The sequence below is a fragment of the Rhinoraja longicauda genome, chromosome 35 (assembly GCF_053455715.1).
Source record: "Rhinoraja longicauda isolate Sanriku21f chromosome 35, sRhiLon1.1, whole genome shotgun sequence".
In the NCBI taxonomy this organism is placed as follows: Eukaryota; Metazoa; Chordata; class Chondrichthyes; order Rajiformes; family Arhynchobatidae; genus Rhinoraja; species Rhinoraja longicauda.
In genome coordinates, this window is record NC_135987.1 from 16754434 (window position 1) to 16770511 (window position 16078).

The 16078-nt window shown below is 38.3% G+C and overlaps 1 protein-coding gene across 6 annotated transcripts in view; it reads left to right on the forward strand.

Moving 5' to 3' along the window:
- The window catches only part of chuk (component of inhibitor of nuclear factor kappa B kinase complex), a 56050-nt gene that overhangs the window by 13389 nt on the left and 26583 nt on the right, over positions 1 to 16078 (forward strand). For 5 of the 6 annotated variants that reach the window (XR_013549394.1, XM_078428588.1, XM_078428591.1 and 2 more), the window contains exons 9-14: positions 1067 to 1174; positions 3455 to 3590; positions 6707 to 6898; positions 7634 to 7736; positions 11963 to 12086; positions 13624 to 13775. Coding sequence is in view for 5 of the 6 variants with exons in the window: in XM_078428588.1 (XP_078284714.1) it covers positions 1067 to 1174; positions 3455 to 3590; positions 6707 to 6898; positions 7634 to 7736; positions 11963 to 12086; positions 13624 to 13775 (815 nt within the window). In the remaining variant the exon portion in view is untranslated. The remainder of the gene's footprint in view (positions 1 to 1066; positions 1175 to 3454; positions 3591 to 6706; positions 6899 to 7633; positions 7737 to 11962; positions 12087 to 13623; positions 13776 to 16078) is intronic. The other variant, XM_078428592.1, reaches the window with a different exon arrangement.

Here is a 16078-nt window from a genome sequence, read left to right on the forward strand (position 1 = left end):
AACAGTAACAAGGGTAGAAACTTGACCAGAAAAAAGTCATTCCATGGATTGAAGCTTTAGAGACACCAAAACAATCAAGGGTTTCCCGAGGGCAATGGGCCCAAGTATTGGTTTTCTTTCAGAATTGAATTAATGATGGGGAATTGAAATAGATTGGGTTCATTCCTGAGAAGAAGGAATCACCCACAATGTAATTTGCTTGGAATGGTACTTTGGTATTGGATTGTACAGTTAGGGACTCTAATGAATTTCTTCTCTATCATCTAAATCAGGTGGAATGAAAAAAAAATCCACTGTTGGATTATAATCAAGATCACAGAATTAAAATCAGATTTTGCAAACCATAATCTTTTTTTTTTTAGTCAGAAGATAATCCCAGGTGAAGTTTCAATTCCCATCTTAAACTACACAAAAAACCCACATTTCCCAGAGCAGCATCAAGATGTTCCTCAAACGATTCAAAACATTTCACACTCACTAGTCAGTTAAATATTAGCTACCCTATGTGGAAGGTTTTCTGTAGTATTGATATAACATTCTCTTTTCTGTACTTTAATTGTAAGGGAAGGGTAATGATATTCTTCACCTTTATCTTTGATTTTCTTTATCTTGATTGCAGCATCCCTTATAATATCATTGTTCCAGTTTTAAAATACTTATTTTGCCGCTCAGTATTTACAGGATGTAACTTTACAATAAAGGACTGATAGAATTATTTTCATAGCAGCAAGCACTGGCCAGATTATGGAATTGGTTGGAGCTTGTAATTGTAAAGGGTCTTGGTTAAAATTGTAAAGATTTGTGCACAAGTGGGCTCAACTAAATGATGAGCCTTGTACTGAAAAATAACTTTTTTTCGTTTAAAAGGAAAAAAAAAGTGCACTGTTTATCATTTTAATTAAATTCATGCTGAAATTATATCTAAACATGTGTTCAGTTCATTGTTGCTGAAGATCTGTGGAATATATCTTCTGGGATTACCATTTATTTATAGAAAATGGATTACAATATATTTTGAGATTTATTGCTGTGGAGAAATTAATCATGAAAATACACTTCCTTTTAGGCAAGACAGAGTTAGAGTTAAGGGCCAGTATGACATTATGGCTGTTGAAGAGATGAATGGTGAAGTAAGGTTCTCCACAAATTTGCCACAGCCCAATGGCCTTAGCACGTGAGTATTTTTATTTGTAGGAATTTTGCATCTTTAACAACTTAAATTTCACTGAAATTTGGTTGTCTCATGGCATTTTTTAAATCTCAAAAAACCTCAGTCTTGTAAAATGCAGGATTATGTAACCCAGGGTGGACAGTTGTAAAATGAGCGAAGAGGAATTCAGGTGACTTCATGCAATCATGGAATATCCAAACCTTTTATCCTCTCCAAACATTGGGTTATGACCTCTTTCCCCCTCCAAATATAATGCAAAGTGATACAGAAATAGATGCTGGAATGCCTATCTGACCAAGTGCCAGCAGTTTCTAGAGCTACAATGCACTGCAAATACTGGAATCTCAAGTCAAGTCAAGTCAAATTTATTTGTCACATACACATACTGTGCAGTGAAATGAAAGTGGCAATGCCTGCGGGTTGTGCACAAAAAAGAATTACAGTTACAGCATATAAATAAAGTTAATAAGTTACTATTAGTGTCGACAAAAATTTAGTCTCTGGGGTTATAAAAGTTGACAGTCCTGATGGCCTGTGGGAAGAAGCTCCGTCTCATCCTCTCCGTTTTCGCAGCGTGACAGCGGAGGCGTTTGCCTGATCGTAGCATCTGGAACAGTCCGTTACTGGGGTGGCAGGGGTCCCTCATGATCTTGCTTGCTCTGGATCTGCACCTCCTGATGTATAGGTCCTGCAGGGGGATGAGTGTAGTTCCCATGGTGCGTTCTGCCGAACGCACTACTCTCTGCAGGGCCATCCTGTCCTGGGCAGAGCTGTTCCCAAACCAGACTGTAATGTTGCCGGACAGGATGCTCTCTACAGCCCCAGAGTAGAAGCAATGAAGGATCCTCAGAGACACTCTGAATTTCCTCAATTGTCTAAGGTGGTAAAGGCGCTGCTTAGCCTTACCCACCAGTGCGGCAATGTGCGTTGCCCACGTCAGATCCTCTGTGATGCGGACTTCCAAGTATTTAAAACTGCTCACCCTATCCACAGTAGACCCATTTATCTCCAGTGGCGTGTACGTCCTTGGATGTTTAGCTCTTCTGAAGTCCACAATCAGCTCCTTTGTTTTAGTGACATTCAAGAGGAGGCTATTGTCCTGACACCAGAGTGCCAGATCAGCCACCTCCTCCCGGTAGGCCTTCTCATCGTTGTTGGAGATCCGGCCCACCACCACAGTGTCATCAGCAAACTTGATGATGGAGTTTGAGCTGAACCTGGCCCCACAGTCATGTGTGTACAGGGAGTACAGTAGGGGGCTAAGGACGCAGCCCTGGGGGGATCCTATGTTCAGGGTGAGGGAGCTAGATGTGTGTTCCCTCATCCTGACCACTTGGGGCCTGGCAGTGAGAAAGTCCAGGACCCAGGCACACAGAGGGGTGCTAAGCCCCAGTTCCAGCAGCTTCTCAACCAGTCTGCTGGGGACTATTGTGTTGAATGCTGAACTAAAGTCAATGAACAGCATCCTCACATAGCCCCCCTGGCTGTCCAGATGAGAGAGAGCGGTGTGTAGAACCTGGGAGACCGCATCATCCGTGGACCTGTTCGGACGGTATGCGAACTGTAGTGGGTCCATGTTGCGAGGAAGGAGCAAAACACACTGTTTTGGAGAAACTCAATGGGTCAGGCAACATCTGGTGAGGGAATGGACAGGCGATATTTCCGGCCTGTCCTTTCCCCATGACATCGCCTTCCATTCCCTCCACTGATGCTGCCTGAACCTCTGAGTTCCTCCAGCACTTTGTGTTTTGCGAACAATTTTTAGTTTTATGATATGTCCAATAGCTGGAATCTTACCCAGTATATGTGTGTTAGTCACCAGGCAATATGGAATCTTTTCTTTTCCAGAGTCTGGTCACATAATAACTGTAATATAATGACAATGTTAAATCTAAGTAAATTGTCACAAAGATTAAAAAACGGCTGATAACACTGAGGAGTCAGGCAGCATCTGTGAAAGGGAAACAGTTGATGTTTCAGCTGTGTGACTTTTCTTCAGACATAAATTGTGATACTGCAGAGTCATAGAGTGATACAGTGTTGAAACAGACCCTTTGGCCCAACTTGCCCATACCGGCCAACATGTCCCAGTCACCTGTTTGGTCTATATCCCTCCAAACTTGTCCTATCCATGTGTCCTGTCTAACTGTTTCTTAAACGTTGGGATAGTCCCAGCCTCAACTACCTCGCCTGGCAGCTTGTTCCATACACCCACCACCCTTCCCATGATGGGGAGTTCACTGTGACTATTTCATTTTTGAATGGTTTTGTTTTGTTTTGTAGCTTAATGGTAAAACCATTGGAGACATGGCTGCAAATGATGTTGGTTTGGGATCCAAAACAACGGGGTGGTACTGTAGATCCAAACACAAATCGACTAGCCTGCTTCTCGCTCCTGGAACAGATTTTAAGTCAGAAGGTTGGTGATACAGTAAATATTGGTTAGTGTAGTGTCAAATGACATTTTAAATTTAATGAAATCTCAGATAAAACACGTGTTTGAACGACAATATAATAAATTCAGAATTACAATCAAAGGGAATGTCAAGACAGAATGTCTGCAGAAGTACTATATTTTATTGTGAATGTCTTGCTACACATTTCCTCAAAGTATGAAGACTGCACAAAACATTTTATTTTATCAAATATATGATCATAGCACATGTCATTTAATGCATATGAATTTGAACACGTTCAGAACGATTTGGGGGTTAAAAGCATTTGAATTGTCTGTCATTTTTCTTTAGTTTTTTTTCATCTCTCATATTTCTTAATCAATTAATGTTAACCATAATTATTTCTGCTGGCCCAAGACATTTGTGTGGAATGAAGAATATTCAGGGAAACTGGCCAGGGTGTGTAGGGATCTGACCGCTGTTACCTAATCTCTTCCTTCAGCAATGGGGAGTCCACCCTGAAAACTTGATCGATCAATAATTATATTTTTTCAAGGAAATAGAATCATTCCTTTCATATTCTCAGAACATCCTAAATCACTTTGAAACCATTAAAGTACTGTGGTCAAAATGCAAAGTAAACTTCAGATGCTGGAAATCTGAAATAACGGAGAATGCTGGAGGGTACTCTGTAGATTAGGGTGTACCAGACAGAGAGAAAACAATGACATTTTTGGTCGATAGCCTTTCATCAGAATTCGGAAAAGTTAAGTAGAGAATAAATTATAGAGAGGTTTGAGAAGGAAATGCAGATGCTGGTTTAAACCGAAGATAGACACAAAAAGCTGGAGTAACTCAGCAGGACAGGCAGCATCCCTGGACAGAAGAAATGGGTGACATTTCGGGTCGAGACACTTCTTCAGACTATGGAGCAAACTGGTTGCCAGTTGAAAGATGAAGGCCAAGTCAAAGGATATTTTAAAGGCAGAGATAGATAGATTCTTGATTAGTACGGGTGTCAGGGGTTATGGGGAGAAGGCGGGAGAATGGGGTTCGGAGGGAGAGATAGATCAGCTATGATTGAATGACGGAGTAGACTTGGTGGGCCGAATGGCCTAATTCTACTATCGCGTATGAAATTATGAACTTAATCGCAGCTGAATTTGTTTTTGCATTGAACAACTTTTCCCTTAATTCCCTCACTTCTACCAAGTCAACATGCACAGATCATTCTTTCTGTCTGAACTGAGCCATTTCCTTTGTTCCTTTTTTCAGTACATTTGCAGTAATTCTATCCTGTTCCCACATAGAACTCAAATGTATAATCACTTCTGCTGATTTCCTACAGGCTTTCATTTGAAATCTTGGTGAAATAGTCTTGTGACTAATATTCATTACAAACTCATAGACCACTAATCTACTTGGTATTCATCTTTCCATTGTGCTTCTTGTAAGGATTCCTTCTTGTGTGGCCAGTTTCCCTGGTTCCATTGTATTCTTATCGTGACACTTCACACTAGTACTTCTGAGGTGTTTTCCTTTTGCCTTAAAAGGGGCTTTTGCTGTACCATAGTTAACCGGTTTTTAATAATTTCCTATATTTGTGCTTTCACTCCCTCTTCTCCCTGCCAGAGCAAGGGTAGGATTCTCCTGTCCTTGCCTTCCACGCTGCCAGACTCCAAATTCATGAAATCATCCTTCATAATTACCACCACTGTGTGATGGCACCACGAGACATCTCCTCTCGACTTCATCCCTCCTTTCAGCATTCTGGAAGAACTATTCCCTTCACAAATACCAGTTCAATCTTTCAACTCTGTCAAATCCCCTTCATCCATCAAGAGACGAAATATTTACTATTTACCTCCTGCAATGCTCTAGGACTTTAAAACCCCCTTCCAAGTGGAGCAGCAATTCACTTGTCCCTTTTCCATTTAGTGCCCCGGTTTTAGTGCCCTGATATGGTCTCCTCTATATTGCTTGGACTAAAGAAGTCTGAAGAAGGATCCCAACCCAATACCTTACCAGTCTTTGTTCTCTATAGATGCTGCCTGACATGCTGAGTTATTCCAGCACTTTGTGTATTTGCTGAATGCAGATTGAGTAACTACTTGGCAGAAACTCCTGGTACTCAAGTGACCTACTTCCAGTCTCCTGTGACTTTAATTTTCCATCCCACTCCCACTCTGATGACTATTCTTGGCCTGTTACCTGTTCCAATGATACCCACCGGAAGATTGACGAATGGCATGTCATCTAGGTATGTTACATTCCTCAGAATTTAACATTGAACTCAATAATTCTGATGAAAGTTCATTACATTACTTTGTAATGTTAACTTGCTTTATTTCCAGAGATGCTGGATGTTCTGAGTATTTCTAGCATTTTTATTTCAGAAGTACTTCAGAATCCAGTCATCGTCACATTAGAAACATTGCAGTTAACGTGTCCTGTCCATAGCAAGCTCCTTAGGTGAAATGTTTCACTGATGTATGTTCATTGAGCAAGCCATGAAGGTTAAGTTCCCCAGTCTTCTCTGAAATAGTTTTGTGGCATGTTCTATGTCCCTGGAGAACAGACTGGTTAATGCCTCATGAAAGACATCAACTCTGACGGTAGCAAAGGGCTAGATTTTCTATCATGAACCTATGATGTTTCTAACTCTTACAAATCCACTGCTGACATGATGATTGTCACTGAGCTTTTGAACATTTGCCCGTCGTTTCTGTGTTTTAAATCCAGCTCAAAATATTATTGGAAGTTTTTTGTAGAAAAAGAATGTAGTGCCTCAAATTTAGTAACACCTTGAAAACAATATTTGCTTTAGAGTGCCCTCTTGTGGTTAATTTCATACAATGCAAGTATGGCAAGAATTTCCGTAGACGATTTTCTAATTTTCACTTGGCAGGTTTTTACTTGCAGTTTAAATAGGAAGATCACAAAGTGACAAGTGCAGAGGCCTGAAGCTCTTGACGCAACAAAGGGGCAAGAAGCCAGTTATGGTTTCACTGGCGATCCATTTCACCTGTGGTAAAACAATTTAAAGTAGACTGGATACATTTCTGTTAAGAGAAGTGTATAGGGACTGTTAGAATTAATTTAAAAAAAATCTGAGAGTGTTGTTTCATCTCTCTCACAGTTTGTTCATATATTAAATATGACTTCTGCCCGGGTTCATTCCTTTTTGATTAAACCTGATGAGAGCCTGCATTCTCTTCAAATGCGAATCGAAGCTGAAACAGCAATTGCTGCTGCAAACCAGGAGTTACTTGTGGAAACTGGAATTTCTTTGGATCCTCGAAAGCCTGCCAATCAATGTGTGCCAGATGTAGTATGTATTCATCTATATTATCTTTATAAAAATATAGACTTTTTGCCCATGTGTTAATGAAGCTGTATATGACTTGATGATTATTGATGCTGTTAATCAAAAAGCTACAAATTAATTTATTGAATTTTTAGTTATTATATATTATCTTTGTGTACAGTTTATAGACCCATTAGGCTGCTGCAAGTAAAAAAAAATCATTGTTCCATTGTCAATGACAATTAAACACTCTCGGCTCTTGAAATATACTTTGCTAGTGAAAGAGTTTTTACAATGCCAATAAATACTGACACTCTATCATGCTGAAGTTTATCATCTTTGTAAAATTTTAAGGTTTACCCACCACCACCACCAAAATAACCAGGTTATCTATTGTAAAGGACAAAAGAATGATTTAAGGGCCATAATGGGCAGTAAATGTTGGTCTTGTCAAAAGTGCCTCCCATTGTGCTTCTTTTTAAGAAGTTGGCCAATTTGATTGAAGTGAACTAATGCCTCCAATGGAAGGGGAAAATGGATAACTTTCATTCAAACATCCTTAAAGATAGTACCGGATCCAATAATTTCAAGTATTCTCCATTTATTATACTTTCACTACCTCCAAAAATATCAAACACTGTGCCTTTTAACTTGAGTGGTCAAAAGAAACAATGACAAAAAGTACCTTGACTCCACATTCCAATAACATTAGGAGTTCTATCAATAAAACTGTTTCAATATGTTTTTCTCATTTTGCAGAGAGGCTGGGATAGGTACATGGTGTACCTCTTTGATAAAAGTAGCACCATCTATGAAGGACCCTTTGTTGCCAGAAAATTACCAGAACATGTTAATTATGTTGGTAAGAGCTGTTATATATCAAATACAGTTTGTAAATTTAAAATGAAAAACTTTAATCAAACCAATCTATTATCAATCTATTAAATCCTCATGACAGATGGCAGGAATCATGGCTTTTAATATAAAAATGCATCGCTCTACAAATTTTCTGACTGGCCTTGATTCTTTGTTGCATGTTTCAGAATGAATTATAGCCCTATTTTTCTTCACACTGTTGCAATATTTACATGGACGTTGTAATATTGACATTGCTTTTGTAATATTTGCATGTTGTAATTGCAACATGGAAATTCCAAGGTAGACACAAGATGTTGGAGTAACTCAGCGGGTCAGGCCGCATCTCTGGAGAGAAGGAATGGGTGACATTTCGGTGTGGGTCACCGTGTGGGACCCGAAAACGTCACCCACTCCTTCTCTCCAGAGATGCTGCCTGACCCGCTGAGTTACTCCAGCATCTTGTGTCTACCTTCGATTTAAACCAGCATCTGCAGTTTTCTTCCCGACACATGGAAATTCTAATGCGGCCTGAGGGTGTAGTACAACTGTGCAGTGGTTCAGCACGTTATTGTTGCACATATTGGGAGTTAAAAAATATAAGGCACCCTAGACTAACCGGAAGATTCAGTAATTCAGTAAAATAGAACCTTTATTATAAACATAATTGACCCACAAAATCTGTTTTCTTTGAGTCCTATGGAGGCGATCATGGATGAGAGAATAAGGATGAGAGAATTTAATGTTTGTTAGCTGTTTACGTGCTTGGTACGTGTTAGTGCTCAATTGAATTCAAAATACTGAGAATTTTCTGTTTATTTTTCGATTTGTTTTAGCGATAAAATAAAAGTTGGCAAGCCATACAAAAAGATAGCCGTAGGGGAAGTGGGGAAATAGGTTCCAGAGTAAGAAAGGATATCAAAGCAAAAGAGAGGAAAAGGCTGGGGTGAGAGTTATTGTTGCGTGCTGTGCCAAAATATGATACATTAATGAAGTAGTAATTAGTTTAAGACTTTTACAGTATTAGGAAGTTCATTCCAGTTGGCCAGCTTTCTGGCAGTGCCACAACATCACTAAGTCCTAAGGCAGCTTTGTATGTAGAGTCAAGAGGAGTGTTTTATTGTCATATGTACTTAAACAGAACAATAAAATTCTTATTTGAGCATTATGATAGCAATAACATTTATGTAATGTTTTTAACCTCACAACATGTCCAAAGACGGTTAACGTGAGCATGATTAGACAGAATCTTATAGTGGACTTCATAATGTGAAAGTATAAATTGATGAGCTCTGATAGGTTTTGACTTAAAGAGGAAAGAGCAACAAAGAAGCTGAGAGATTGAAAGTGACAATTCAGTAACATCGATATTGCATAGAAGAGACACAGGAAAGTAAGAAGTCACAGAGATACGTGAAGCATCTATCTGAAGAAGGGACAGGGGCATGGCCACAGAGCTAGTTGAATATTATGTTGATAATTTTCAAAATCAAGGCATTATTGGACATTAATTATTGAGCTGACAGGACTGAAGAAAATCCCAACCCAAAACGTCAGATATCCATGTTCTCCAGAAATGCTGCTGACGTGCTGAGTTACTCCAACACTTTGTCTTATTTTGTAAACCAGCATCTGCAGTTCCTTGTTTCAGTATTTTTCCATGGTTCCATCATTTGAAGTATTTCCAGTTACTGTTGTACATCATGATTTAACCATATTATTATGCATGTTGTTTTTCAAAGTTCTAATTATATTCCCACGATGTGCCATTTTCAACTTCTTTTTCCTGTTAGAAACACGTGTTCCAACAAAACCTTCTTTAAGGACATAAAAAAGGAGAGAGGTTAAAGTGAACATGAGGCTGAGGATTAAAGAAAATGTAAAAAATACAAACACATTGTTTACATCAGTCTTCACAGAAGGGGATACTTGGACCTTCCAATTAATACTAAAAAAAATACAGGGAAGGAATTAAGTAGCATCACTGTGATTAGAGATTGAGTATTAGGCAAACTTAAAGAAACTAAGGCTGCATTAGAATCCTGGTCTGTATCCTAGAATCCTAAAAAAGAAATGGCTACAGATATAGTAGATCTTCCACAAACCCTTTAATTCTGGAGAGGTACTGTGATTTTATTTTTTCTTTTGTAAGTGGGAGGTTAAATGTGTGTGATTGTGCAAGCTGGTTAACTTAATATTCATTATTACAAATAGATATCAATTATTAAGGAGGCATCAACAGAATATTTTGTAAAGTAATAATCTGAGTCAGCATGGCTTCATGAAGGGGAAATATTGACAAACCTATAAGAGTTTTTTGACGAAGTATCAGCCGGTGGGGAGAGGGCAACCGGTCGATGTGATGTAGTTGGATTTTCAAAAAGGCATCTAACAAGCTGCCACATAAATGGTTACTTTACAAGAACAAGTGTTGTTGGATCTAATATATGGATAGATGATTGGCTGTCCAACAGGTAACAGCGAGTCAAGATAAGAGGATCATTTTCAGTTTGGCGACCTTTAAGCGGTTCATTACCACAGGGATCAGTACTGGGATGACGGCTGTTTAAATTAGATATTGGGAATTTCGAGATAGGAAGCAAATATACTGTAGCCGAACTAGCAGATAATATAAATGTAGAGGAAAGGCAAGTTGTGATGTGAGATTTTACAGAGAGCTGTTGAAGGGTTGAGTGAATGAAAAGATATCAAGGAAGACTAACAAAAAAGGTTATAATGTAAATGGGGCAAGACTAAAGAAAGCTGCAGCATTAAAGGATTATGAGGTCCTTGTACATGAAGCACCTACTAATAGCATATAGTGGTAGCAGTTAATCTGGAAGGCCAATGGGATCAATGATGATTTTATTTCAAAGGAACTGGAGTATAAAAGCAGGGGAAGTATTACGGCAATTGTACAAGACGCTGTTGAGACATTTAAAACACTGAGCACTTTTCCACTTTAATGCTAGAGACTCAGCAGTTCCTTCTAAATCCCCAAATGCACGAGCATATTAGTATACCACACTGATCGCACAATCCTTATCCTTCTATTGGGTGAATATCGATGCTAAGTACTTGTATAGTAATTGAAGGAAAGCAATGTAGTTACAAGGAGAACGTGCAAACTCCCGACAGACTGCACTAAAGGTCAGGATTGAATTGAGAAAGCAATGTTATTGCTATACTACCCTTCCAGTTGGCTCTGTACTCTTTGGGGTTTAGAACTAAAAGTGATCTTAATAAAACATACAAAGTTTAATCCGTACATTAGTTCTATCCTACACACTAGGGAGAATTTACAGAAGCCAATTAACCTACAAACCACATCTTTTGGAATGTGTGAGGAAACCAGAGCAGCTGGAGAAAAGTTAGATGAGTTGAGTTAGATATAGCTCTTAGCTCTTCAGGCTAACGGAATCAAGGGACATGGGGAGAAAGCAGGAACGGGATAGATTTTGCATGATTAGCCATGATCGTATTGAATGGCGGTGCTGGCTCGAAGGGCTGAATTTCCTACTCCTGCACCTATTTTCTATGTTTCTAAAACCCACGCAGTCATAAGGAGAGCGTACAAACTCCATGCAGACAGCACCCGTAGTCAGGATCGAACCAGGATCTATAGCATTGTAAGGCAGTAGCTCAACCACTGTGCCGCCCCTCATGTTCTGTGTATATAAGTAGATTTGCAAGTGTATAAAAATGAAATTAATTTAGTCTAGTCTGAAGATTTAAAAGTGATTTCTATGGGTTACAGTGGATGTAACCATCTGGACAAGCCAATCAAGAAATATAATATAATGGTGGGGTTATACAAACAACTTGCATTTTATTGTTCAAATTAGAAACATCATCAAAGTATGAATAATGTTTGTAAAGACATGCAACAAGGTTGATCTTGAGTAAATTGAGAATGTTTCAATTGAAGAACTCAAATTTAGTTAGACGTGTATTTAAAACAAATATTCAGAAAAATATTTTATTCAGAATCTGAATTGTGAGATGATATAAAAATGTTCAAATGCAGTTAAATTGTTTGAAAAAGGTGCGAGTGAGTGGTGAGCTTCATTTTTGTAAATTTCATAATCTTCAAATTGATCAGATATATTAAGACTGAAATCACGTTAGGTAAATTAAGCAGAATAAAACTAGATTTTAATGGTTTGTAGATTTTGGTGTCAATTAAAATTCAGAAATGCTGCATTTTAACTTAATTGTAATGTTTTCTTATAGTACGAGATGCTAAGATAATGTTACCTAATGTACAGCTGAGGAAGGTGTGGGGAGAGGCTGTGAATTATGTCTGTGGATTGAAGGAGGACTACAGCAGATTGTTCCAGGGCCAGAGAGCTGCAATGTAAGTCATTTCTGCACCCTATATAGAGCTGATGTAATACACCACCAATAAATAATTATATGAAGAAAGACTTAAATTTATGTTTGCTTCTCGATGTACTCACTCACAAATTATAAGGTCAAGGATTAAGATCTCAAGGAAGATCCAAAAAGAAGGATGAATTAGAAGAGGTGCAAGACATTTCAGGAAGAAAAATTCAAAGACTTAAAAATAATAGAAAAGGAAAATTAATATATTTTTTAAAGTAGAATTTCCTAAAACAATTTACAATGTGGAAGAATGAGACTGTGTTGATTTATGTTCAATTTTGAGCATCTTTTAAAAAATGTTCCTGTCTTTCCCGTCCCTGTAGAATACTAATTTTGCATTCTCTGGGGAGCTCCAATCTTTCCGAGTGAAACAAAAATGATAATCAAATTATGTTGAGAGCAAAGCAAAATTTAAAAATCTGTTCATTTATTTGAAATATTTCCTACAAAATCATCTAATTCTTTTTTCAATTAAATAATATTCTACCCCAATGCTGTGCCTTGGAGTAAATTATTTTTTCAGTCAGTAAGCTTGCTTGAGATGCTAACATGATTGTTGTGGCCAACTTCCTGTCTTTACTGCAGCACGCAAATAATGCTATTTCCTGATGGGCACATTTCCAATTTCCATTCGGGTTTGTGTGGATTTGGCTGCAATTTGGTTATATATGAGATGGACAATATCTACTGGCAAAAAATAGCATAATAATCTTAATATTTGGCCACATTTGGGGAGCATAAATATTGTATGATTAGTAAATGCAACTTCCAAGTTTAGTTTCAGGTTTGTTTCCAGCGACGCAAATATTTTGCTTTGTTTCTGGAGTAATTAATTGCTTTCACTGTTGGCTATAAGGCTATTAAATATATGTTGACGACTATTAAATTACTTGGCTGACAAGAATATTTTGCTTTTAGAAATAAAGGTCATTAATTTTAGTTTATCATTGCCACTTGTACTGAGGTACAGTGGAAAGCTTTTTTGTGCGCTATCCAGCGGATGGAGCTTTTCCCACATTAGGGGCAATTTAAAGTGGCCAATTAATCTACCAACCCATTGGACATTGGGTTGTGGGAGGAAACTGAAGCTCCCAGAGGAAACCCACATGATCATGGGGAGAATATTACAAACAGCACACAGAGACAGCACCTGAAGATTGAACCTAGATTTCTCGTGCTTTGAAGCAGTAGCAATATTAGCTGCACCACCACATCACCCACGTGTTTATATTTTAATTGTAGCTTAGCTTAGTTTAGAGATACAGCACGGAAACAGGCCCTTCAGCCCACTGTCGGCGCCGACCAGCGATCCCCGCACATTGGATTTCTTTCAGTCCACTGTGCGCCCGTTAAGATGACTGATTTATATCTTACTGGCCAGTCACTTCCCTGTCATTTTTTTTTGTTGTGTTACTGAATGCTTTTTCAATAGAAACCTGTTCATTGTTAAAGATTTTGTTTTTAGATGTTTCTTGGAATCTTATTTTTTGATTGTGATTTATTTCCAGGTTGAGTCTGCTTCGTTATAACAATAACCTTACAAAAATGAAAACAACCATGTTTTCTAATTCTCAGCAGTTGAAGGCTAGGTTGGATTTCTTTCAGTCCAGCATTAAGCTTGATCTGGAAAAGTACAGCGAGCAAATGGCATATGGAATATGTAAGTGTTCACTTTATTAAATTCTTTCTGAATGTGTTGTGATCTTGTGTTTATTGATGGACCTATTGTTAATTACATTGGCAGTAAGTGATCTAATGTCCTTTCTTTTCATGTTATTCTGCGGCAATGTTATACGCTGCAATTAGTTGTGCAACTGGCCTGACTAGTCCTTGTTTGATTGATGGGACTGCTGGTAGAAACAGGAAATTCATGAATTTGTACAGCTCTCAGTCTCGTTTGAAACACCTGCTTGCTGTTTGTGAGTATAATGATTGGTCTGAAGGAATGACGTGACTGGAAAATAACTCATTTGTCATCGATCCCTGGTGAGCATCTTTCTATCACAAGCAAAAGCATTGTGACAACAAGATGACAAAGTGGAGCATTTGTTTCCTGATGTACAATTGGAATCATTTAATCAAATAGAATTTAAATTGCAGCAGCAGAGCTTCATGTCTTTTTTCCATGAATCTCTCTCTTGAACCTACTTCCATTAAAATTGCTGACGACTGCATTTCCCTTCTGAGACCCAAATTGACTTCCATTGTAATTGCTTTTCCTCCTCTTTGTCAATCATTATCTTAAAAAAAAACACCTTTTACACCTCTTCCTTTGCAAACAGTGAACCTGCCTCCATTCATGTCCAAAATCCTTGAAACTAAAGGCACCTCAGAAATCCAAGCTTATTTTGATTAAGACTTTGTTTGGATGTGCCCAATTGGATAACAACAATCTACAGGACCAAAGCCCTAATCAAAGTACAAAACTTGTGTGAATTGAACCATAGTTTAACCCTTCTCACTGTTCATGATACTTTTGAAGATTTTGACCATTGGAGAACGTAAGACAGATAAAACCTTTACAAGAAGATTTCAAAGCATTTCCACGTGAGATCTATGCAATCACTATTGGGCATCAAATGGCATGGGAGGGTGATCAGGCAGCCTGATCAGCAATGAGGCCATGATCCTGAGGGCTCAGTTCCACTGGATAGACCATGTGATCGAGACAGACAGTTTCCATATGTCACATCAGCTCCTTTACATAGGCCTTTCACATGACCACCGGAAGGAGAGATGTTCAAGAAACTAATACAAGGATTGTATCAAACACAGCCTCAAAAACAGTGACCTTCCTCAAACTCGTGTCCCTGGATTGATGGTCCAAAATTCCGACCTGTTTATAAAAACACAAAACTGGACCTAATATCTAATAAAATAAATCAAACATACTCTGTCTTTTATGTATAACAGGAATTTTTTGGACTAGTTCATTGATAAATATATGGTAATGTGGTAACTCTTTTTTAGTTCATATACTTACAGCGCACATAACAGTGGTCAATAATAACATCGCTTTTCCAATACTAGTTTCTACTACCAGCTTTTGACTAATCCCATCAGCATCATTATTTCTATCTGGCTGAGAGATACACCGTTTGAATACCTGTAATTTATTCCCCTTTTGGAGGAATACTGTTAAATTAAAATGCTCTGTTTGGAACTCTGTGGGGGTTGTCAGAGCACAGGGTGGTGTTTAACATGCTCAGGAAGATGTGGAGCTCAAAACACATCTCAATATGCATCTTTAACTCAAATGTGAAGCAGGTGATGCTGTATGGATCAGAGACATGGAAAACAACAAAACACACAATAAACAGACTGCAAACATTCATTAACATCTGCCTCAAGAGAATACTAAACATCTGGTGGAGAGACAAAGTAAACAATGTGGACCTCTGGAAAAAGAACAAGCCAGGATCCCATTGACTTACAAATTTGAAAGAGAAAATGGAGTTGGATTGGACACAACCTCAAAAAACCTGCCACAAAAATCACCCGGCAAGCCCTGAAATGGAACCCCCAAAGAAAAAGGAAAAGAGGTCGCTCCAGGAAAAGCTGGGGAAGAGGTGTCCAGGCAGAAATGTCTGGGAGTGGCTCAACTGGGGAGATCTCGAAAGAACTGCCAACAACCGAGTGAAGTGGAGGACATTTGTCAATGGCCTATGCTTGCTAGAGGAGCAAAGGGCTTAAGAAGGAGTTATTTTTTGAGCCAATCCCTGAAATATTGCTTCAAATTTATACTGCAATAAATTTATCACTATTCTTGTACTTAAACAAACTCCACATCAAAGATCAAGCACAGTAGAAATAATCAAAGGACCCAATAGGTTGAGAATTTGTCAAAACCTTCATAAACTAAAGTAAATCTGATGATTTCAGCTAATCTAACTTTATTTTTTACACAGTAAGCCTGGATTATCACCGACTCTTAAATGCCAAAAATGTTGAATAAAGATAAAT